This window comes from Ornithodoros turicata, chromosome 6 (assembly GCF_037126465.1).
Source record: "Ornithodoros turicata isolate Travis chromosome 6, ASM3712646v1, whole genome shotgun sequence".
In the NCBI taxonomy this organism is placed as follows: domain Eukaryota; kingdom Metazoa; phylum Arthropoda; class Arachnida; order Ixodida; family Argasidae; genus Ornithodoros; species Ornithodoros turicata.
The window spans coordinates 30,221,505-30,245,003 of record NC_088206.1 but is presented as its reverse complement, the minus strand read 5'-3'; the positions used below and the strand labels follow the sequence as shown (position 1 = coordinate 30,245,003).

The window sequence follows — 23,499 nt, the reverse complement described above, 5'->3', positions numbered from 1 at the left end:
TATTTTTGGGGAACCAACGCTTGCAGTGTGGCTGTAAAGTTGGCTTCCCGCAATGCACCCAGGCGTTAGGCGAAGCCTGCTCTACAGGCGGAGCAACCGCAAAAGTAATTCGAAAAATTCGAATAATTTTCGAATCTTTGTACAGGACTTGTGGTATCACCTTGCTGCCCGCGGAACCCCAGGCGGGGCTTCGCGGAACCCCCGTGCTCCGTGGAACCCAGTTTGAGAACCCCTGCTTTAGGGATCTGTAACAACTGTACCACCACTGTGGTATGATCGCAGGAGGTTTCTTCATGTCTGACACTGTGATTGTGTTGGAAGTGCATGACGCCTTATACAGTCTATTGCTGTGTTTCATGGGAGCAGGGAACGTCAGAACAACCTGTTGAAAGTTACTCACGCATTTTGATGAAATAGCATTTTCGACTGCTACATGAATCCAATGAGGTATCCGTATACTCTTTATGCGAAGAACTTCTTCCACATTAACTTCTTTCACAATTCTTGACAATTCATTTCATGTACTGCGCTGAGTACCGTACTGTATTTCCTCACAATAATACAATACCGCATTTATTCGCACATTGGACGCACTCGTGTATTGAACACTCTCTGAACTGGAATGCAGAAATGCTTGTACTTTTTTGGTCCCCATACATTAAATGCACCCCAACTTTAGGAGCACGGCTGGATCTTCTCACGCAGTGCCAGCAGTGTATCGCGCAGTCAACGAGGAGCCCCTGGCGCCAGAGTGATGAACAACGAATGCGAGCGACGTAGAGAAGTATTTCATCCACGAGAATTGCGACGTTGGATTTCGGAAAGATCGCGACGAATACCTCTAAATAAATCGCGACAATGAGGCAGAATAGCGACTTTCAATTCCAGGCGCCATTGCGCGTGCGCTCCACAGAATTTCTCCGAGGAGAAACTGCCGCCGCCCTTCGTCGCATTTTTGGGGCAACTTCTCCACTGTCCCTTCAGATGTCATTCGGGCGCTTTTGGCATTTCTTCCACGATGTGTTGTTGGCACGTGCTTTCCTCCTTGCTCTCCTCTGCCGACATCTCGCCAAATAAAGTCGCTCATGCGGACACCCGGTGGTAGCACAGTACCAGCTATCACGGCCCCTTTAAAGGAGCATTAAAGTGGTATCTGACATGGTCAAAAACTGCTGTCATCTTTTAAAGCAGTATGTGAAAAGCATTCCCACAAAATATTTTTATCCAAAGTTGTTTCACCGCGGCGCAATTAATTTGCAAAGTCGCCTACCCACTCTCTCAAATCACCTACTCTAGTGTGAGGTCTGTGGTAGAGAGCCTCCTCATTCGTTGGTAGGAAAAACCATCTGCTACGAACATTGCGAGCTGTTTCTTGTTGACTTCTATTCTCTATATGACTTATATCACTTTTTCTAAAAAACAAAGCATATATGCACCCTGACCATATAAGTTTGCAATCACAAGAGTAATATACCCGTGGCTTCACAATAGCAGAAAGCAAGCAATGACATCGGTATTGTGACGCCACCTGTTAGCCACTGAACCAACTGTGCGGTGAAAACTGTCCTGTGAACACACTGTGAACGCTGTCGGGAAGCACTGGGATATCCCACAGTTAATTTCGGGCTGCACCACTCGTTCTTCCCGTGGTGTCAGCGGTCCCAAAAAATCGAGGTCGTGTCGTTGACCGCCTTCAAATCCTCCGTTTCGTACATCAGGCAGCCCGAGGACGCCTTGCGTCTCTGAAGCGGTAGCAGACGCTCCGGCCTGTGCAGTGTTGCTCACCTTGATCATGTGATCCCAGATCCAATGAGGAGCGTCCCTACCAATGGCGTCACATAGTGACGCGCATGGCGGCGCTCGTCACGTGGCTATCCTGAAGGCAAAGGAGGGTGTTTCACGCACTGGGGATTCGGTGGGCTATTTCAGGTGTCCCAATTTCGCTACGGTTGCACTAACTGTGGGAAAACTGTTTTCGGCCGCCTAACATTCCATACCGACCAAAAACAGAAACAAAGTTGTGTGCCTCTAGAGTCTAGACTGCTCCGTTAAGGGAGTATCTGTCATTGGAGCCACTGCTACTTGTACTCCTAGATAGCAATTTTCTTGTATTGCCATCCAAACTGAAGATATTTTCAGCCTTGTACATGCAGTGTGTTTGTTTTGTAGAAGCTTTCTCGTTGATGACCTCAATCTGTAACAGGTGGAAGGAGACATTGGAGCAGTGTTCGGCCTAGGCTTCCCACCATTCCGTGGTGGCCCATTCCACTTTGTTGATACGTATGGTGCAGACAAGGTCGTGCAATGGATGGACAAGTTTGCTCAGGCATTCGGACCCCAGTTCCAGGCGTGCCAACTCCTCAGGGACCATGCAGCTGACTCTTCCAAGAAGTTCCATGCAAGAAACAAGTCTTCCTGAATACCTGTGTTTTAGTTTCCTTGTACTTTATATTGGCACTGTATATAGTTTGGGCCACAACTGCCTCCTTTTATAGCAGATTGCAGTATTTTTGAAGTGCTCATCATTAAAGGTGCAAAAATGCACTATGTTAAACAGTCTTCCTCCGCTCATTGCAAAAATGAAAAAGAATGGTCTTGTGTTACTTAAATATGGTGTACAATCTGCCAAGATTTTGGCGTACGTTAAAGAACCCTCAGGTGGGCGAAATTAACCCACAGACCGGCAACCATGACATTCCCCATGATCATAAGCAGTGCCTCCTTTATTACTCTATGCCTGTCAGAAAGGAGAGATAACAATAGGAGAGGCTGACCTTGCTAGTTACCCAGCTCCGACGCAAAAGTGAGTGGTGGCGCTGCTGAAGTAGGGTGGCTGCCGAGGTTGCGGACGCGAGCTAATAATGACGGGTAAGCGGCAATAGCTTAGCTTTCGCGTGAAGATCACCTGTTTTGGAACGATGCTGCATGTTCTGCAGTCAGCTATTGAGTGTTCAGCTTCACATCACCGACAGTATAGCAGGAACGTACTGATGTGCAAGCGTGTATGGAACGAACGTTCACGTGCGGTTACAAAGGATGCACGCCCGTGTAACAAAGGGACCAAGACTATCCAGCATTATGAGCACACCTTCTACGCCAAAATACAAGACACAAAGAAAACATAACATTTATCATTCCCATCAACTACAGTTTTACAACTTTGCGAGAGAGTGGCTTTTGGCGAAATGCTTTGTACACATCGTTCTTGTCGGTGACAGTGAAGGCATAGTTGCTCAGAAGTGGCCTGAAGAAATATCTGCAAATCAAGGTGCACAGTTCTTCCCTAAGCTCACAGTTATGGCTAGGACACTGCAACAGCAGGGAACAAGATAGAGCAGGCACAGCATATTTGAGCAGTGTACCCAGTGGGCGAGGCAGGTGTGGCTTGCTCTTCAACGCAGCATCAGCAAATTTGTTCAGGATGTCCACGGCACAGAGAAGGTCTTGTGAAGGGTAGAGAAGACCACCCCTGTCTTGAAATTGAATGAGCTGGTAAGCAGGCTGACTGCTCTTTGGTGCTGTTACCAACACACAACAGTCTGCACAACTGATATTCTCATTCACAACACGGGCAATGTAGCCAGCAACATATGCCACAGAGGACAGACGTAGTGTTGGCAGAGTAACTGACCGTGGTGTATTCAGTTCTTTGAGCACGTTGGTTACATCTTCTGTAAGGGGAGACTTCCATGTGTCCTTTGAATACCAGATAGCTGTGCTGGTGACTCCCCATGAGCAACATTGCTGTTCTTTGATGCAGCAGCAAGCCCAGTTTTCAACATCTTGTCAAGGGCAGAGATGGTTGACCTGACATCCAGCTGGTGGTTGCACCCCGTTGACCTCCGTATTGTCCCAAACAGAGCCTCGATGGGGTCACTGCTAAATTTCCTGGTGAGCACAAATGCGAAGCCTCTGTCACGGAGAAGGTGTCGGACACAATCTACTGTTGACTGTGTTGTCAATCTGATGGCCTCATACGTTTCTTTGCTCAGGAACTGTTTTGCAGTTGGGACCCTTTGCTTCAAATCTTCGAGATAAGCTGGGAAAACCAGCTCTAGCCAGTCCAACCGAGGGTCTGAGGTGCTGTCGTAATCACGAACATCCGGCTGCTTCTGATGCACGTGCTGGGTACAGTTGCTTGTATCGTGAAGGAGAAGCCACTTGTACATGTTCTCTATGAACAAGAGTGTAGATTCAGCGCTTCTGAACATTGGTTCACACGTGTGCCCGGCCTGACTCCAAGTGCTTGATGGCAGCAGTCACTGGGGGAGACAACAGTTGTACTGCTCTTACAACGCTCATTTTCTCAATGTTGTTCGGATAAACGTGCTTCCTGCTTAGAAACCTTGCACTCTTGATGGAACAGTTCTTCTGGATTTCATGCAGTTTCTTTACATATTTCGAAGATACCTCTCCGTCCTTGCCAAAGTAACGTGCAAGAAACTGCGAAGTCACATTCTTGAGTATGTGGCAGTAATCGAAACTCAGAAACAAAGGCCTGCTTGGGTCACATGGATGTGGCATGCTTGGGGCAATCTGTCCTACAGAGTGTCTTCATGACACTGACATTAACCTTGTGGTTGTCAGTAACAACACGGACAACTGTGAATCCTGTCGTTTCGACCTAGTGTGACCTTGATGACAAAAGGAATGAGCTCTGACAACTGGTTTCCGGTCAGTCCCTTTGTAAAATAGTATGTGACTGGGATGCGGAATGACACTGTGAAACCATTTAGCACAACAGCGAATTTGCCAACGCTGTTTCATTGTCTGCTGTTGCTTCCGAAGACACGTCGACATGGCCTACAAAAGAGTCCTTCTGCTTGTTGTAAGTAGTAATGACTGGACACAGACTGTCCGCAATGCTACAAGGCTTCTGGACACGTTTCATTAGCAATTAGAGCTAATTGGGACCCCCCACATTAATCAGGACCCTCCAGGGAGTCATCACACTAATTGGGGAGCATCTAGGACGTGTCCAGACCACCCTGTGCGTTGCGGACGATCTGTGTCCATAAAAATAAAAAAAAATAGGTAGAAAATAAAATAAAAAGATGGAAATAGAGTGGAGAGAAACAATTTATTCGAAAATCAACGATGCCGCGGCGAAGAACCCGCTCCGCAACACCCGAGTGACCAGCGCCCGCCATGTTGCTTGTTGACGACTGGTAGTTGCAGAGATCGACGACAGGTGGCCACTTAGTTGCAAGGCATCACACCAGATGGCGCCACCATCATAGCTCTAGACGAGAAAGACAGAGAACAAGATACTAGCGACAGGTAAAAATGGCAGCACTGCTGAGCAAGTCTAGGCATGCGAGAGAAAAGGTCTAACCGCTACTGCTAAAACAGCACGGAGAAAACAGTACACATCGGGGAAAAAGGCTTACGGGGACGATCGCTTAGGCCTAACCACAACACTACGCAGCTAACACAAGGTGGGAACCACACATCGCTAAACATGCGTCAACAGGCTTGCGCACCGCAAAACAAGTGTAAACATACGAGGAAAAAGGCTTACGGGGGGGCGATCGCTTAGGCCTAACCTCAACATTACGCAGCTAACACAAGGCGGGAACCACACATCGCTAAACATGCGTCAACAGGCTTGGACACCGCAAAACAAGTCTAAACATGCGAGAAAAGGCTTAGCACGAGCGCGGTCACCGCTAAACACGGCAAACATACGAGAAAAGGAGCGCGTCAAATCACTCACCTTTTCCCCCGCGGCAACTTCCAGGCAGAAACTCAGCGAGCGCGGAGAACACACGTCTGCTCTCTACGAGAGCCAACCAGAAACTGAGCGAGCGCGCGGAGCGCACGTCCGTCTTCTGCGACAGCCCGAGAGAAACTGAGTGAGGCGACGCGCGCGCGCCCTCTGCTCCACCCGTCCGCGCATGCGCGCGCGCGCGCTCCTAGCGCCCTCTGCGCCGGCCGCGGGTGTTTTCGGTTTCGGCTCTCAGCTGCGCGCGCGCTCCTAGCCGCGACGGGTGGCTTCTGAGTTTCACTTTCGTTTCTTTGCGCGCGCGCGCGTTTATCTCTATAAAGGCAGCGCGCACCGTGCTCGCGTCATCACTACGTGAAGATGTTCAGCTACCACTCTTTATAAAATTGTTCCCGCACCCACGCTTCTTGGGAAGAAGTGGAGAAGGAATGTTTCAACAGCGAAAGTCCCCGCAACGAGCTCGTCATCACTGCTTTTCGCTACGTGATAGACATGGTAGGCTTTGGCAATATAGGAGAGATCTCGCCAGGGTCACTGCAGGAGATGGTGCGACGAATTTACGCCCGTTACAAGAACGTTTGCATAACGGTTCCTGACGGACCCCTGGGACTGATGAGCGAATTTGTGAGTCTGGCCAACTCAGAATTCAACTACATCGCTGCAGACATCGTGGACCTTCTCGCTCGTGCCATCGCTCATATTAAGCACGCCCTGCGGAAGCAGCAACATTTGCAAGCAGTCTACATCGCCAACCTTGTCACTGATTTATTGAAATACCGCTTGGTTATTGACATGCAACGCATTAAACAGTCCGAATAACTTTGACGAGACTCTGTGTGTTCTTTCACTGAAACATGTTTATTGAGTACAAACAAAAGAGTTGGTCGATAGATGCCTGCTCTTTGTTCCACGGTCACTCGATTCACAAAGGCGCTCACGGTCTTTCTTGTCCAATGCTGTACAAGGAGGGGACCTACTGCTATACAGGAAGTTGCTGGACGGCGTTTCCTGTGCTGCATGATGTGCGACGACAGCGGCCATCGCTTCCTGAAAAACAATGTCATACATAGAATACACTCTCACAGCAGAGACGGTCAACTTACATTTTGCTCCACGAAACGCCTCGTGTCGTGGATGGGTGCCCCTCGTGGGCTTCCGATCAATCGTCGTAGAACCAGAGCGTCTTCTCCCTCCTCATTGCGCTGGTGGCGTCTGTACTTTGGACACCGCGCCATGTCTTATTCGACGCCATTGCAATAACGCATAGGATGCCGACGATGACAACCAAACGAAAAATGAAAGAAGGTTTTAATTTAACCCCAATTTGAAATAATTCTCCCTTTAAGAACTCCTTAATTTTGTATAATCAACATGGTCTCTAATGAAATTCATGTTATGCACGAATTCTCCCCTCCGTTTTGGAATAATCTAACGAAAAATGAAAGAAGGAGTTCAATTTTGAATAAGGCCAGATTAAAATGTACCCCCCAAATCTTCCCCATTACGCCTAATCAGAATTCATGTTAGCCATGAACTCTCTTACCCATTACCAATTTTGACTGGGGCGGGGGACGCCCCGCAATTCCCCATTAAGCCTAATCAGAATTCATATTGGCCATGAATTCTCGTCCCTCCCCAATTTTGAATAATGCGGGCGATGCTCCCCCTAATTTTGAACTTAGCGGAGCCTAATCGGACCTCATGTTAGGCATGAAGTCCCTCCCCCCAATTTGAAATAATTCTCCCGTGTGCACCTAGCAAGTAGAGAAAAGGAGGCATTAATCAAACATCGATCTAAACACATACAAATGCACTTACCTCCTGCGCAAGCAGATCCAACGTTGTGGTGACATCGTCGACATCATCATCTTTAACTGCGGCCTATCCCACGCTCGCTTTTATACGCAGGATCTGTGGTTTCCTATTCTTCTATTGTATTGGGGCAGAGAGAGAGAGAGAGTCGCGTGATGCGAAAGACGATATGCGTTTATTGGCTGACGTGTTTACATGGGTGCTTCATGGTCTTCCATAAGAACCCAGGGATCCAATCTAGTAATAAAGGACCAGAATAAGGATTCTACGAACAAAAACCAGAATCGAAAAACACTCACGGTATTTGACTCGCCATCCAGCGTTCAGCGAGTTCTCTCCAACCCGCTGCACTCGCTCTGTTCCACTGGTGCACCAGGGAGTAGAGGAGGTGCTCCGCTTCCCCGAAGCTTAAAGGAGCAGTGCCTTCTAGCGGTAAAGTATGCTCCTCTAAGCTTCGGGGCACTCTGAAAAAGAGCTCTCCCTCTAGTCTCCGCTGCACAGCGATTTCTCGCCACTCCCTGGTGTAGCACGCCATGAGCACTTCTGTGGTGGCCCTCTCAATGTCTTCTTCGCCTACGATGGCGAACGCTTGCAAAAACGTCTCCATATCCAAGCGGGGCACATCTCCCCCCGCACCGGGGATCAGCTGGAAAAATAGCTGCACAATGTGTGTCACAGTGAAACCTACAGAGGAACGTTAGGTATTAGAAAATAACTATTTCTAAACAAGAAGAGATAGAGAAAAACTTACCAAACGGCGGACGAATGTGGACCAGAAGGTCCAAAATTGTCTGGAACGTATGCAGCATTGTCTCGGCGCTCTTGATTCGAGAATAGTGGACAAGGGGGGGTACAGGGGATGACCATCTTATAGTACAGGGTTCTCACGCTCGCACTAACCCCATTCACGTCATATCCATCGATTACGTAAATCCGCCACTTTGCTTCTGTGACAAGATGCCGCCCTTTGTTCCTCCAATATCGTGCGAGGAGGAGGAGGGGAGACACAGGTGTTCGAGACCAGACACGTCCAAGGACTACAAAGACGGAGAGAGAGAGAGAGACGACCCGCTGTCACATCCTGTGTAACCGTCCCAGAGTGGGATTCGAACCCAGGATCCTTCTGCACTGGGCGCGACACACTAACCACCAATCTAATTCGTACTGCGTGACGTTTTTCGTATTGCGGGGTTCGTGTCTACACATGTCACAACATGTTCAAACACGTTCAAACATGTTCAAACACGTTCAATGACGTCATAGAGAGAGAGAGAGAGAGGAAGTAGTGTGTCCAGGGACGACTTCGTCGCCTGTGTCTAAACACGTCCAAACATGTTCAGACACGTTCAATGACGTCATAAAGAGGAAGAGAGAGGAACGAGTGTGTCCAGGGGCGACTTCGCCGCCTGTGTCCAAACATGTTCAAACACGTCTTAACATGCCCAAACACGTTCAATGACGTCATAGAGAGTGAGAAGCAAAGCTTTACTATAAATGTCGAAGCGAACGTTCGATCGTCATTCCATCATGATCAGCTTGGTAGATCCTCGTAAGTAATACCCATGACGTCACCATCATCGTCGAAATGTTTGAAGAGTTTCGTTTCCAGTGTACAACACTTTTGCTGCGCGTGAAGTCGGTTTTTTCCCGCCTCACATATTTCGGGAGATTGGCAGCGCCCACTTCTTCTGCACCAATTGTGGTGGATTGTGGTCCAAAGGTACGCTTCCTCGTTATTTTTGTAATACGTTCTATAATCGTTCACATTTTTTCAGAGCAAAAGCATTGGACGGACCGATCGATTCGCCCGTTTCTCGGCTGTCTGACGGTACCGTTCGACGTACATTGCGAAGGACTTCGACTATTGAAGGAAGATGGAGAAGATGGACCATCAGTGTCACTCTGTGACTGAAGAAGATTGGACGTGTGTGTGTTTGATATAAAAAAACACGCATTTCTCACACTCCTTTCGTTGCAGATTACGAATGGCTACTGACGGGAGATCTACCCTTGTCCTAACCTTCAAGCCTCCTCCAAAGACCTTCTTTTTGCGAATCGTTGATCAACTGACTACCTGTCGTTGCGGTGGACTCTGGTCGAGAAACCCCAGCCATTGGTTAGACTCGAGCCTTCGTCCGTATTTGGGCTGCCTTCCCGGCTACGAAACCAAAGCTGGAGCCTAATTCATGTGTAACGAGAAATAAAAAAAGGTTGTCTACTCTCATTCCGTCTCAGTCATGATGACGCCCGAGCAGGGGTTTGCCACCTTTGTGCAAACACGAATGTATCGGGACTTGCTGCGATTACGCGATTATATTCACGGCGATAGCTGCGAGGGAGACTTTCGCTCGATTCTCAAGACGATACCCTTACGTCTGTTCACCGTCAGTGGGAAGATTGCGAAGAAAATGAAGCGTTTCGTAGATTACAAGCTCGAGCTGCTGCAGAAGTATAGACGAGGAGAGGCAGTCGACCCGTGTCTCATCAACGCAGGTTTCAACCGACCTATCGTCCGTCGCTACTGGTTTCTCCACACATCCCTCGACGTCACGGTGCAGACCGGCGACGACGGTGAGCGTCGGGTCAGCACGTTGGAAGATCGTCTCGCAAGGGTCTTGTGTATGTCGTGAAAAAATAAATAGACTATTTTTTACGAAACGAGTTCGCTCACGAGGAGACGTTTTATTGTTTTGTCATTCTCTTCGAGGTTACAGGAAAACATGGATACACAACTTTTCAAGCTGTAGCGTTTCGACATGCGCGTGGCTACGTAGATACAAAAAAGCCCGCAGTAAGGCAAAAAAGGCGATTGAATACACTTGTCGTTATACTCGTCCACTACAGGTAAAGTCCTTCGAAGGTTTGCTTCGATGGGGGGAAGTCCGTAGCTGTCGAAAAACATGTCAGACCCGTCGTAGTTTTTCAGGTAGAGCACCCAGTGCTGCCCGCGCCTTCTTCGCTCTTCGGTATTGATGATTAAATAGCCGGGCTTGCATAAAACGAAGGCTTCGTCGGAAGCGCAAATGCCTCTCAGCATGGAGAAGGCGAGGGGGTCAGGGACACGAGTTCCAAGATGTCGCTCTCGTACATCTTTTCTTATGGGAAGGTGACCGTACGGTCCTTGTCGACGTACGTGAGCTTGGGACACTCGGAAATCAAGAGGACGGTGACCGCGTGTGGAAGGGCTTTAGCGAAGCGTAATTGCAGGTGAACGTTTCCTTTTTGCCACTCGTTCAAATGCGAAGGAGAAGAACACTTGTCCACGTCCAAGTTGAAGTAGAGAAGGAACCCGTTCGTTTTAAATCGCTCGTAGCTATACTTGAAATGTTTCTCTCCCAGTTCTTTCAAGAAGTTAAAGTAGGGAATTTTGACGAGGTCGTTCTGAAAGTCGTACTCGGCTTGCACTTGCTGGCCGTCCACGGAGAGCATCGAATGAGACAGGTCGTAATGACGGAATTTGTAGGGGTTCGATTGGATGTCGCCGAGAAAGTCGGACGTGGCGAGCAGGGCGACGCATGATTTGGAAGGTACCCTTTCGGGGTAAACGTTTTCAAAGTGAGCGTCCAAGCTCCCGGCACTCAAGCTCCGCACCTTGGTTTCCAATCCGCGTAACACGTAGATGGCCGGCGTGGTCTGAAGCCGCCGCTCGTATTCCAAAAATAGGGAAGGTGCCAGCGTCACCTTTTTCAAGTGTAACGTCATTTCTTTAGTGTCCACCTCGTAATTGTACGTTTTCTTGTCTTTGGGGACCGATACGAGTTTAAATTCGTCGTTGTTTAATAGGAAAACGACGCGAATTTCGACGGCAGGTACCATCAGGCGCGGCTGTTGAAACAGGTCGGTATTGATCTGACCGACCAGGTTAAAGTATTTTCCACCCTTCGTCGCTTCGTAACGTTGTTTCGGACCGCGAGACGAGACGTCGTAATCGTCCTTTAAATGTTCGTCGTCCTCGACATAAAGTCCAGCCGCGTGCACTGTTTCTTGAGCCATGGGCGTGGAATGAAGCACGACGTCCAAAATACTCCTGTAGGCGTACAACTCGTTGGAACTGACGAGCTTGTTGTTCGCATAAACGGTGACCATCTTAAACATGCCGCTCAACAGGTGGTTTATTGGGAAAACGACATCTTTCTCGTCCATTTCTTCCCCGTCGTCGCGAACAATGCGCACGGTCAAAGACACGAAACTGCCGTAGAGATCCAAGTGTGCCCTTTGCAAATTTTGAATACAAAACTCGATCACGGAATTATTTACTCCGTTGACCGGATAAAAGAGTTGGTACGAAGTATCTTCCACGCTGTATTGAATGGAAGGGGGTTCGAATATCATCACATCACTCGTTAGACAGATCGGCGTCTGTATTTTTCCTTTCGTTGACGTCATGACGGAGCGCGCGCACCGGATGTGTGACCTTCACGGCGTACCAAAGATATCTGCAGGTGTGTCGTGTGTCGGCGCCTTTTGTTGTCGTTTGCGGCGTTTCTTCCCATTGTTGTTTCCAGAGCCCTCCATGGAATCCAGCACGTCTCTCCCCGTTGCTATGGCCGTCTTTTTTACTGCGCGCGATATTCCTTCACCATCGGCCAAATTCCGCGCCAAGCGCTTCAACGTTCTCTTGGCGATCGGTTTTATTTGCTGCCAGATGGGAACGATGAACTTGGATATGTTGCTCAACACACTGCCCCCTCGTTGGAAAAGGGGTCCCGTGTACACGGGAATTATTTTGGGGGAATTACGGTACATATTTGAAATGCAACGTTAGATTTGTTCTGCCTTTGGACCGCAACGGCAAACGTCTTCCCGTTTCGTCCGCGAGAACGATCGTCACTGAGGGAATTTCGAACTGAGACAGGTTAAAATACTGGATGTTATCTAACGTGTAGGTGACGACGTGCTTGTCTTTCTCGTAATAAAAGGGTAGTATTTTTAGTATCGGTTTTTTCCCGCTCCCCACGTACGTGGGTTCCACGATATCCGTGTACACGATTATGTTGTGAAACGGGGGTTCCAGGAGTACCTCGACTGAGCTCGTGGCATCCTCCCCCGTGAACACGGTACGCGATTCGAAGCCCAAAAGCACGGCCAGGTACTCGGAAAGTCTTAGGGTGGAGGTGCCCTCGGAAAGCCGAATTTTACATTTCTGTTCGGTTCCGTCGAAGCTGAAGCGCGCCCGTTCGCCTACGCGCTGGTTAATCGCATTTAGAAGTGCTTGCGGCGTCGCATAATAGCCGGGAGGCACATGTACTTGCAAAGATCGAGGAATTTTCGTCTTGGTCGTGAAAGAAAATCGGCGCGCTACGGGGAGAGAGACGCGTAGCGTTTCTTCGTGTCCCTCGACGGCTGTGAGATGTAGCAGCTTGATAAAGGGTTCCGGCACGTGCAACCCTTTCGGCGTTTTCAGAGAGTAGACGTTACCCGCGAATTCTAGCGAGGCGTCCAGCTTGTGCGTCTGGAAATACTTGTTGAGTGTGTTCCGTTGGGACGTGGTTTCCGAATTCAGAGTGACGTCGCCGAAAGCGACGGGTGCGGCGTGCTCCAATAAGATGGAGGTGGCTTCGCGTTCGCTCAATTTGGGGGGTTTCACCGCACGACCTGCTTCGCGGGACGCTAGCGAGGCGTCGAGCGCTTGCGCGAGCCGAGGGTCCAATTCCACGGCTTTCACGTCCACGCGTAAGACGAAGTCGTATCGCGATTTATTGTACGCGAAAGAAACGTTGAATTCCGAAAGGGCTTTTCCCAAATCCCTCTCGAGATCCGAGGTGATACGAAAAGTTCTGCCGGCTTCGACCGTGTCCTCGAAAGAAACCTCGATTTTCGCATCTTGCCTTTCGTAGCCGATATTTAAAAAATCGTTACTTATGCTGAGATCCATCAGACCGACTTTATACCGATTCGAGAGCTGAAGCGGACTATGGAAAGCTACCGTGAAGGCGTTGAGTTTATTCGAGGGAAACTTATCCATGCTGGCGTTCGAGAGCAGGTGGACGTAGATGTCTGACATCATTTCCCAATCTTGACCACGTCGCTGCTCGGAACCCAACTGTCGTGTTCTTTGTCATAACCGAACCAGCGAACCAAGGAGAAGCTCTGACCGTTCAGTTGCTTCTTTCTCAGCACTTTCGTTACTGGCCAAGACTGATTGGCGTCTCGGGTTACGACGAGTACCTCCTCCGGGTAGAAAGATCCGTCCACTTCCTTACCCCGGTAATCTTCCAGGTGTACGACGGGAGGAGAGGTGTCTCTCAGGCGGGAGACGGTGAAAATCTGAGGCGACCAACTCCCTTCCGAGCTCTTATGAAAACCTTTTCTGTGTAGTAGGACCCTCACTTTATCCCCCAGTTTGAGCTTCTTTTTCATGGAGGGTACGACGGGCTTCCCATTTATCTTATTGAACAGCTCCAATTCGTTTTCGGGCGTGACTTCGGACGGGCTGATGCCCAAAGTCCTGTGTTTGGTGGTGTTGTAGTCGCGCACGATCTTGGGAAGCGCGGAAACGAAGTAGTATTTTCCCGTTACTCTAAAATAACGGAATATTCTGTCGCGTAAAGTGCATATGACGCGTTCTGCCTGCGATGCTGTGTTCTCCGCGCTCGCTCAGTTTCTGCCTGGAAGTTGCCGCAGGGGAAAAGGTGAGTGATTTGACGCGCTCCTTTTCTCGTATGTTTGCCGTGTTTAGCGGTGACCGCGCTCGTGCTAAGCCTTTTCTCGCATGTTTAGACTTGTTTTGCGGTGCCCAAGCCTGTTGACGCATGTTTAGCGATGTGTGGTTCCCGCCTTGTGTTAGCTGCGTAGTGTTGTGGTTAGGCCTAAACGATCGTCCCCGTAAGCCTTTTTCCCCGATGTGTACTGTTTTCTCCGTGCTGTTTTAGCAGTAGCGGTTAGACCTTTTCTCTCGCATGCCTAGACTTGTTCAGCAGTGCTTCCATTTTTACCTGTCGCTAGTATCTTGTTCTCTGTCTTTCTCGTCTAGAGCTATGATGGTGGCGCCATCTGGTGTGATGCCTTGCAACTAAGTGGCCACCTGTCGTCGATCTCTGCAACTACCAGTCGTCAACAAGCAACATGGCGGGCGCTGGTCACTCGGGTGTTGCGGAGCGGGTTCTTCGCCGCGGCATCGTCGATTTTTGAATAAATTGTTTCTCTCCACTCTATTTCCATCTTTTTATTTTATTTTCTACCTATTTTTTTATTTTTATGGACACAGATTGTCGGCAACGCACAGGGTGGTCTGGACACGTCCTAGATGCTCCCCAATTAGTGTGATGACTCCCTGGAGGGCCCTGATTAATGTGGGGGGTCCCAATTAGCTCTAATTGCTAATTAAACGTGTCCAGAAGCCTTGTAGCGTAGCGGACAGTCTGTGTCCAGTCATTACTACTGTTGTATTGTAGTTTTTTGCTTGATGCGCATTTCATCAATGATAAGCGAGCATGTCTCATAGTTTGCGGCTTCTGTCAGCAGGCGACTTTCAATTAGGCTGTTGAAGCCAGTCTCACCACTTGTTGTCCCCAGGTAGTTATTTAGAGTGCTTCTGCACAGTAGTTTCAAAAGTCCAATTGTTCGTAGATGTTCGTACATCTTTGTCGATAGGTGCCTGAGTATCACGGAATGACGAATAGTGTCCTCCGATCAGGATGGCCTGCTTTTCTTGAAATTACTGACTTGTTCCAGGAGAAACAGTGCTGATGGGTTGCTCTCTTCTGCCCTTTCTTTGATGTATTGAATACTTTCGTAAAGACCGTCTTCTTTCAATTTCCTTAGTTCTTCCTTATAGGAGTCAACGGTCCTACGAAGGTTAGCAGCAGCGTTTCTCATGTTCCTCAGCTTCCTGTTCCATCTTTATCTTTCAAGTGCAGTGATGTCCTCTTCCTGAGGTTGTCCACTTGGGTTGCTTGGTCCTGTCGTTGTGTTTGCTGTGGTGCTTTGCTCATATCCGCTGTTACAGCTTGTGACAGCCTTTCTTCAGGCCCAACCGTAGTGTCAGTGTCCATGCTGAGAGTCTGGTCAACTTCTTCAGGCAACACAACGTTCTGGGCAAGCTTAATTCTTTTTGCTGAATCGATGATGCCGCGTGTGTCATTGGCCAACTTTCGTTTCCTGATAGAGCTATCATCGAAATTTGTCGTGGCTGAAGATGCGATGGATAGTCCGTGAACACCGAAGGTAGCGCTCCCTTTTTGAGCCTCCGTCTTTTACCTTCCACAAAAATCTGCATTTGTGAAATGCCGGCTGCACACTTTACTGTAGTTAGACGTCGCGTTCGGCTCCCAGTTATCACGTTTGAAGCGCTTCAGCCACTGCTCCCGTCTGTCAATATCCGCGGGAATCTCGTGGAAAGACACCCCGGGCGGCTTCTTCTTGGAGTCCGATCGACAGAGTGGAATGCAACAATACGCCATTACCTAAAAGGAAAAGGAATAAAGCTCTTTTAAACGGGTGCTCGAAGGACTAAGCGTGCATTCATTCTCGTAGCTAAGCACCACGCCTATATACATTTCGCTAATGCACTAAAAGCAAGGAATAAAGTCTTACCTCACGCTTTTCATTAAGAAAGGGCCAGCTTCATACGTGTGCAAAAAGAAGGCAAGAAGCAAGGCGAGAAACACGCTAGAACCACTGCCACTGTGAACTTTGGCTTGCTCTCTCATATATTCTACCCTACTTATACAGCGCTCCTGGCGGGAGAAATGTTGCGCGGGCAGCTTAGCGGGAGACTGCGCCGGGAGACTAGTTTGACAGCATGGAGGTTGCCCTAAGCGCCTCTCCCAATGCAAGCGAGCGTGCTGTGACCCGCGCGTGGCATTGTGGTTAGTTGCCCACACACGTGACCCATAAACGTCACGGCAAGACGTCATAACACATGGCGTCCTCCATGTCCGCGGCGTATCTTACCTGGATACAGAGACGAGCTGCGGCCGAATAACTTGTTTCCGCTTTCATAACATCTTTGGAGTTAGAAGTTATCACACAGCACACACAAACACAAGATAGATAATCTCAGTATGGAAGCAATGGATCACTAAATCGCTAGAAGACGTACGTACGTCATCGTGACATTGCCTGGCTTCTCTTCTGTGTTGCATAACTTTTGCTGTGATTTATCACGCGGCAAATGTTGAAACAAAGTATTGTGCGAATGGACTCCTTGAAGGTAAGACGTTTGCTGAAGAGGAGGTTTGCTAAACTTCCAATCCTCCGCGCAGACCGCCATAGCTCCGAAAGATGTGGGGATCACGTGACCGGGCAACTAGATGGGCGTAATATTGCCAGGAGCGACCGCTAGAGGGGTCCCACGGCCCTCCGATCTCAGTGCCGTGTATGCCAAAGGGAGTCTGGCCATTAGGAGGAGCCCAAAAAAGAGGCTCGACCTGTCAATCAAACTTAGCCGCATTTCATTGGTTACCGTTTTCCATGGGGGCTGCCATGACACCAAATTTTCTCCAAGATGGAGGATGGTGCTTGGAACGGCGAAGCGGAGATTTCGTGACAAAAAATGTTCACAGACTACTTTAATTCCGTACTGTGAGTATATATCATCATGTACGCATCTGCAAAGTCAGCTTCAACTTTCGCTCCGCCATCATTATTTACGTGAAAATAGGATGTTTCGTCGCTAACGTTAGGCCTAGTTAAGACCGTGATACCAGGAAAGTAGCAAGGAGGACGACCCTTATACGTAGGATTTTGCATTATATAATTGCATTTTATTTATACATACATTTGCTCATTTTTGATTCAATGTACTTACATGACGTGATATAAAACTTCATACCGGCTGTCGTCGGCTACGAAGAAGCGGTTGTACCGCCATCCTGGCCAATCACTTCTGCCAGCAACCATTTCTGCAATTCTGAGCCTTCCCAACATGCCTCTCTCCGTGCAGATGGCGTTGATAAAAGTGGGCGCAAAATCCGTCGTCGTTTTGGTCTGTCACCAGTGATATCCGTTTCAATCCGAATCAATCGAGTTTCTCCAAAGTGGTGGCACCTAGTAAATAAGGGTGAGGTATAAATACTGGATGGATGTAATAATAGACAACTGTATTTCGACCTGTGATTGGCTAGATACCTCAAAAAGTGGGTGGAGCCTCAGGTATAGGCAGGTCCCATTAATGGCCAGACTCCCTTTGGCATACACGACACTGTCCGATCTTATAGCCCTCTCCTTTGCTTCTTACCTCCATGTTTGACAGGCATAGAGCAATAAAGGAGGCGCTGTCATAAGTTATCTCATGACATAAGGCCGGAAACTATTTTGTATCACATAGCAGGAAGATTCCCCTTGTGGTTGCAGGGTTTCCTGAACATCAAGCTGGATTCTACTAGAACCCTGTATTAAGCATATGAAGTTTTGAAAATTGATCATTGGGAAAAACTTTTTATGTAGGTCTTGTGTCAGAAAAATTTGGGCAAAAAAGAAACCTCATCATGGCATCAAGCATATTTGTTCTTATGAGAAGGGCAACGTTTCCTGGAATTTGAGGTGATGTGGGGGGAACGGAAGAAAGTGGATTACAGAAAACTGAATATCAGCAATGAAACTTGTACTCACAGCAGGGGTGCTAGTTTCGTCAACGCCGAACTAAGTTCAATAGATGACGTCGCGCGAGGAGGAGCTTTGAACTTCGCAAAGTTCGAGACAAATGTTTCCCCTCTGCCAGCAACTCAAGTTGGGCCTATGTCAGTGCCGATCAAAATCAGTGGGTGCGTTAAGTAGCGGCTCTACCGAACGCGATCGGTGTACTCTGTCCCTCGCACTCCGGTGCCTCTACTATACGGTATTTCAGAGCTACGCGCACGATATGTGTCCAGCGCTTCTCATTGGTTTCCCGACCTCTCCTTCCTCCGCACGTCATGGAGCCAGAGTAGCACATGCGCGCTCGGACCTTCAGGCTGGAGCGCGGGAGTTCATCAAGAGTGCTACGCTCCGGAAAAGGCTAGGGCGACTTTTATCGTCTGACCGCCGATCTCAACATGACACCGACTACGACGGCAACCGTCGGCCGAGACAAAGTTGGACGATTTTAAATTCACACTAGAATGACATCGATAGCTGACACAAACGACTCAAAATGTCGGCCTAGTGTGACTGTCACACTGCCAACAAAATCAGGGAAAACACGAATCGGCCGACTGTTGTGGGAGACTGTTTAGGGCCCGCCTGGCCGATTTCCTTCGCCAACATGAAGACCCGCTGTTTCATGAAGTGAAAACAATAAAACGAGCTTCTGAAAACGCTCAATGCACGCATCAAGACGCTTCTCTGTCAAAGCTCTAGCGAAACAACCGGGGCGAGAAAGTCTCCTTGAAAATGCCATGCTCATGTAAATGTTCGAGCGATGCGTGTGTACACGCTGAGAGGAAGTACATGGGACATAAAAATGAATACCACACGTATTTAACACGTAAGGACTGAAGTGGTCTCACTCAGTATTGTGTCGATCCCCATGCTCTGTGATGAGTCTACGGGTCCCTGCTAGAGCACTGCACGGGCCACATTCTTATGTCCAGGCCCGGCCCGACGGCTACATACCTAGCCCAAGCCCGAAGAATTCTAGGTTTCTCGTCCCGAGTCGTCCAAGAAATTAATAAGCTACTCGGCCCAGTGTATCAGGCTCGAGCCCGACCTAGGCCCGCCACTGTATGGGCCCGCCCCGGGGGTTTTCGGGTAAGCCCGAGCCAGTGCAGTACTCTAGTTCCTGCTTCCGCGGCAGCCATAGCACAAAAAAAAAAAGCACGCGTACAAATTGCGCAGGCGCGATCGCTGTGCTCACGACTGTGGTGGGCTGTGGCTCACAATCACGTGCTCACGAGTCTGCTATCTCTGTGGTGTGACAGGAATCTGCGTCGGTGTACTGTCGGCGTCGTGGAGAACGATCAATCGTCACGTTGGTCGCACTCTTATCGCTTATTGGTGTCGGTGTAGTGTGACTACGTAGCCGACGCCAACGAAAACAGCTTTGCCGACCAGGGACATCGGCACGTTTTCAAATAAGGTGGGGGGTAGAAATAATCCCGCGTGCGGGGGTGCGGTCGGAATTTTTAAAAGAAATAAAAATGAAAGTTAGCTTCGAAAGTTATGCCCTGTATTAAAAATACAGCACGGAAAGGGGCATAATATGACATATTATGCAGCCAGCTGGTCTCACCCCTACTGCTGCCTTTCGCAGCTGGAACACCCCTATCTCCCCGAACCCGAACCTGTGAGTGAGTGAGGAAGGAATCCTCCTGATGGCGCTGCGTGTCTCGCATTACTAAAGCCCCTACGCATTACGCCAGACTTCCGGGCATCCACGTACACGCCATTGCATCTTGCATCACCGGTTGCACTGAGGCGACCAAGTTCGGAGTTCGCCATCAGCCTGTCGTATAGTTTCGTCGGATTTGTTCATCATTGTTTCACTGACACGCACAGAAGTATGCTATGCGTGACGACCCCTTCGATGAGTCCCCGTGCCGTCGACAAGTTTGCAAAGTTGCGAAGTGTACGTGATTGCAGAGGTTGGTGAGGGAGGCAAAACTGGTGCTTCCCCCCTCCCCCACAGCCAATTCTGTAGGGTGCAGGCCGCTTCCTGTTCCGTCGTCCCTGTCGCCGACAATGATGGACAGAAACCGGTGTCGCGTTGCCGTAGTGTGACATGGCGTAAAAAGGAGCGCGGGTTGTGCCTGCGCGGGTACGGATTTTCATACCCCGCACTCATCCGTAGGCTCCGTGACACCGCTTTTGAGATGGTGTCAAATTTTGAATCGAGTTACGAGCACCGGACGCATCAGAATGCAGATGCACTTTCTAGGTTGGACAATTTAGCTTGGGGAACCGATGGTATTGCAGATGCACAAGGGTGCAGTGTGCGCGCATATAGTAGGGCCGATTGCCTCTGGTTTGTATGTCGCGCCATGGTCTTCGGGAATGTTTGGGTTGTGTGTACTTCTGCTGGACTTTATTGCGCAGCACCATTTGGAATATTGTCGTTAGAACACCAGAAGCAGTCTTGCCAACAATTTCCGGTGGGAGATATAAAAGGAGCTACGAAGGAAGGCGAAGTGTCTACAGCTGTGTCGACATATGAAATAAACAGGCTGAAGCGGCTACCATCCCGATCGAAAAATCCATCAGAGCCAATCCTAATGGAACCATTAGGCCAATAGGCCTATCGTAATTTCGGACATCTCCAATAAGACTAACAGTTTAACGGTTTGATGGGACCATTAGCACCTAAGGGTCTAATGGGAGCTCCAGTAAAAAAAGTAAATAAATAAATTTTGTTCCTTTCTGCCTTTTTTTCCGACCCCTGTCATGACAGAATTTCTCTTGCTTTAATTCTTTGTTTTGTTTCCAAGACTTGTCAAAATATACAATGCGTGCAGCAGTTCAAGAAGTGAACAGAAAAAGTAAAAAATAAAAAAACAAACGCTCTCCAGAAGGACCCAAACCTCACTTAGTATGGCAGTGTCCATTACCTTTGATACATTGGCATCAAAGCGGAAGTGGACGCAGACCAGTGCCGGATTTAAGGGGGGGGAAGTAAACGGGGCGCCCACCAAAAGGGGACCCCCACCACTGCAATTGTCACTGCTTCTTCTGCAAACGATAGGGTTCTGGGTTCTGGCCAAAATCACATATGCAGTAAGAACTTTCGTGCAATTGGAAAATACCAGCCCAGTGGAAAGATATTCGTACAGTTCACTTCCATAATTCAGTTGTTGATGTTCTTAGGTACCTTGACGCTTGTGTTCACACAAGCCTCAAGGTGGCGCACATAACTGTGTGCGCCTGTTGTGTGTTTCAGCCACAGAGCAGTTACTTTCTATCGTGTAAGGTTCATGCATAACCAGGGGCATAATGCTGAGGACATGTTCAAAGGTTTAATCAGTTTATTCGACGCACAAGGCATAAACATAAAGCAAAGTATGGCAGTCCTAAGACAACGCTGTGTCCATGACTGGAAGGTACAAAGGTCTTCAAGCACGAGTAGGCACGTGGGTTCCTTGCTCAGTGCGCTGTCTGAATCTGTTGGCAAAATTAGCTGCCGAGTGCCCCGCTTATGTTGCCTTTTTTAGGTTTCCTCGAGCAAGTATACGAGTTAGACACAAGGTGATTAGTAACATCACCACAACGATGTCCGGCGACAGCTCAGCAAAGCAGCCTGTTCCGGTACCGAAGATGGTCAGCAGCACACAGTGGTCCTGTAGAGCGGTCGCTGTCAGAGTCGTCAGGGGCCGTCAGAGTTATTGCTAGCAATCGAGATGAAATGACTGAAGTGCGCTTTAAAGCAGGCGGTGTCACCGACTTGGAACGGGAATTTATGTGGCGCTTTGGGATGATATTTTAGACAGAGTGGACACGACCAAAGATACACCTGGACAGCGACCTGAAAATGCTTCGACCTGAAGCCGCGAAGCATTCGATCACTACCGCATGGTCGGGGAAGATGTAACTGGAACGAGGGAATATAAGAAAGCTCAATCGGCTACCCAATGTATGAAAACCTGAGTGACTCAGGTTTTATCGTCGTTTTACAAATAACTTTCTCCCGGTCCTGAATCAGTTTGGTTTCTTTTGATCAACAGCTGGCCGGTATGAAGAACTATCGTCCTGGTTCTCTTTGGAGAAATCTGCATCCTCGAGGTATATACTTCAGTCTCTGTGCTAAAGCATTTTGCAAGACGAGGTCGGCAGCCGAGGAGCGTTCCTCTAGACCTCATTATAAAGAACGGAGTGAAGGAAGTTTTCCCTTATGTAGTGTTGCTCTTAATGTAATCTCACTATGATAGTAGGAGCAGTTCCTGTGAGCGCTCATTTTCGATACTGAGGCTTATTAAGAACAGTCATCCAGGAACCGTGACGCACGGCAGACTTAATGCATTGTCACTGTTATACAAAGGGATATACTTAAACAGCTTGATTTTATGGAGCTCATTACAGATTTTTGAGTAAGGAAGTCAACGAAGGTTACAATTTGCGCTAGCAGCGTAATGTAGTCTTGAATAGCTTGCTAGATAGTAGATACGAGATCTTAGAAGATGTAAAGTATAAATGCGTGGTAATAAACGAACCAGCTGCAGTTAGGCCTTTTCCCCGCGCTCTGGCATGCTTAGACTTGTTGAGCAGTGTTGCAATTTTACCTGCCGCTAGTATTTTGTTGTCCTGTCTTTCTCGCATAGAGCTATGATGGTGGCGCCATCTGGTGTGGTGCCTGGCAACTAGGTGGCCACCTGTCGTTGATCTCTGCAACTACCAGCCGTCAACAAGCAATATGGCGGTCGCTGGTCATTCGGGTGTTCCGGAGCGGTTACTTCGAAGTGGCATCGTTGATTTTCGAATAAATCGTTTCCCTCCACTCTATTTCTATCTATCCCTGACGAAAGAAAACATAGAGCCATCTGTATGAGCAATCACATGGAGCTCAAATATGTGTTTATTGTATGAGCAATCATATGAGCTTGTATGATGTACATGAGCAAGTATGAGCTATAGGAGCACTCTCATACAGCGTATGAGCTATATGAGCACTCTCATACAGCTTATTCATGTACATGAATGCACATGAACCGTCTGAGCAAATGTGCAACGTGTGCGATTAAGCTAAAATGACAACATGTGATTACAAACTACGGGTTTATTCAGGTACTGGCGTGACGTAGGTCCCTCAGAAAGCTTGCCAAATGCTTTTTGATTAGCTTTTTTTGTTTCTGTACAGCCACCTTTGACGTCGATGCTTTACTTTCTTCTGCATATTTGACGAAGGTATCTATCAAAAAAGAAAGAACAAAATTAGTACTGCGCAAAATTTCTCGCCTAGAAGTATTCCAGTTCCCACAACTTATAGAACCGTATGGGTTCATGCTGAAATGGACATGATTAGGGCCTGTTTCTCATCCCAACACATAGATCACATCTCCAAAGCATTAAGTTGTATTTAGGCAGTCAGAATAACGCACGAGGTCATTTTGCCGATT

At 48.5% G+C, this 23,499-nt stretch overlaps 1 protein-coding gene, 1 long non-coding RNA gene and 2 pseudogenes across 3 annotated transcripts in view; 1 reads left to right on the top strand and 3 right to left on the bottom strand.

Moving 5' to 3' along the window:
* The window catches only part of LOC135396502 (trifunctional enzyme subunit alpha, mitochondrial-like), a 54,797-nt gene extending 52,253 nt beyond the window's left edge, over window positions 1-2,544 (top strand). For both annotated transcript variants that reach the window (XM_064627513.1, XM_064627514.1), the window contains exon 17: window positions 2,204-2,544. In XM_064627513.1, the coding sequence (XP_064483583.1) occupies window positions 2,204-2,419 (216 nt within the window). In that variant the 3' untranslated portion in view covers window positions 2,420-2,544. The remainder of the gene's footprint in view (window positions 1-2,203) is intronic.
* A 569-nt stretch (window positions 2,545-3,113) lies between these two features.
* Window positions 3,114-4,897, bottom strand: LOC135397793 (uncharacterized; annotated as a pseudogene).
* A 164-nt stretch (window positions 4,898-5,061) lies between these two features.
* On the bottom strand, window positions 5,062-5,830 carry LOC135397792 (uncharacterized). The gene is made up of 2 exons (XR_010423759.1): window positions 5,717-5,830; window positions 5,062-5,242 (listed from the first exon to the last, which is right to left on the bottom strand). It is a non-coding gene; the product is annotated as an uncharacterized LOC135397792 (long non-coding RNA).
* An 8,867-nt stretch (window positions 5,831-14,697) lies between these two features.
* On the bottom strand, window positions 14,698-17,723 carry LOC135398434 (uncharacterized; annotated as a pseudogene).
* Between the last annotated feature and the right edge of the window lie 5,776 nt (window positions 17,724-23,499).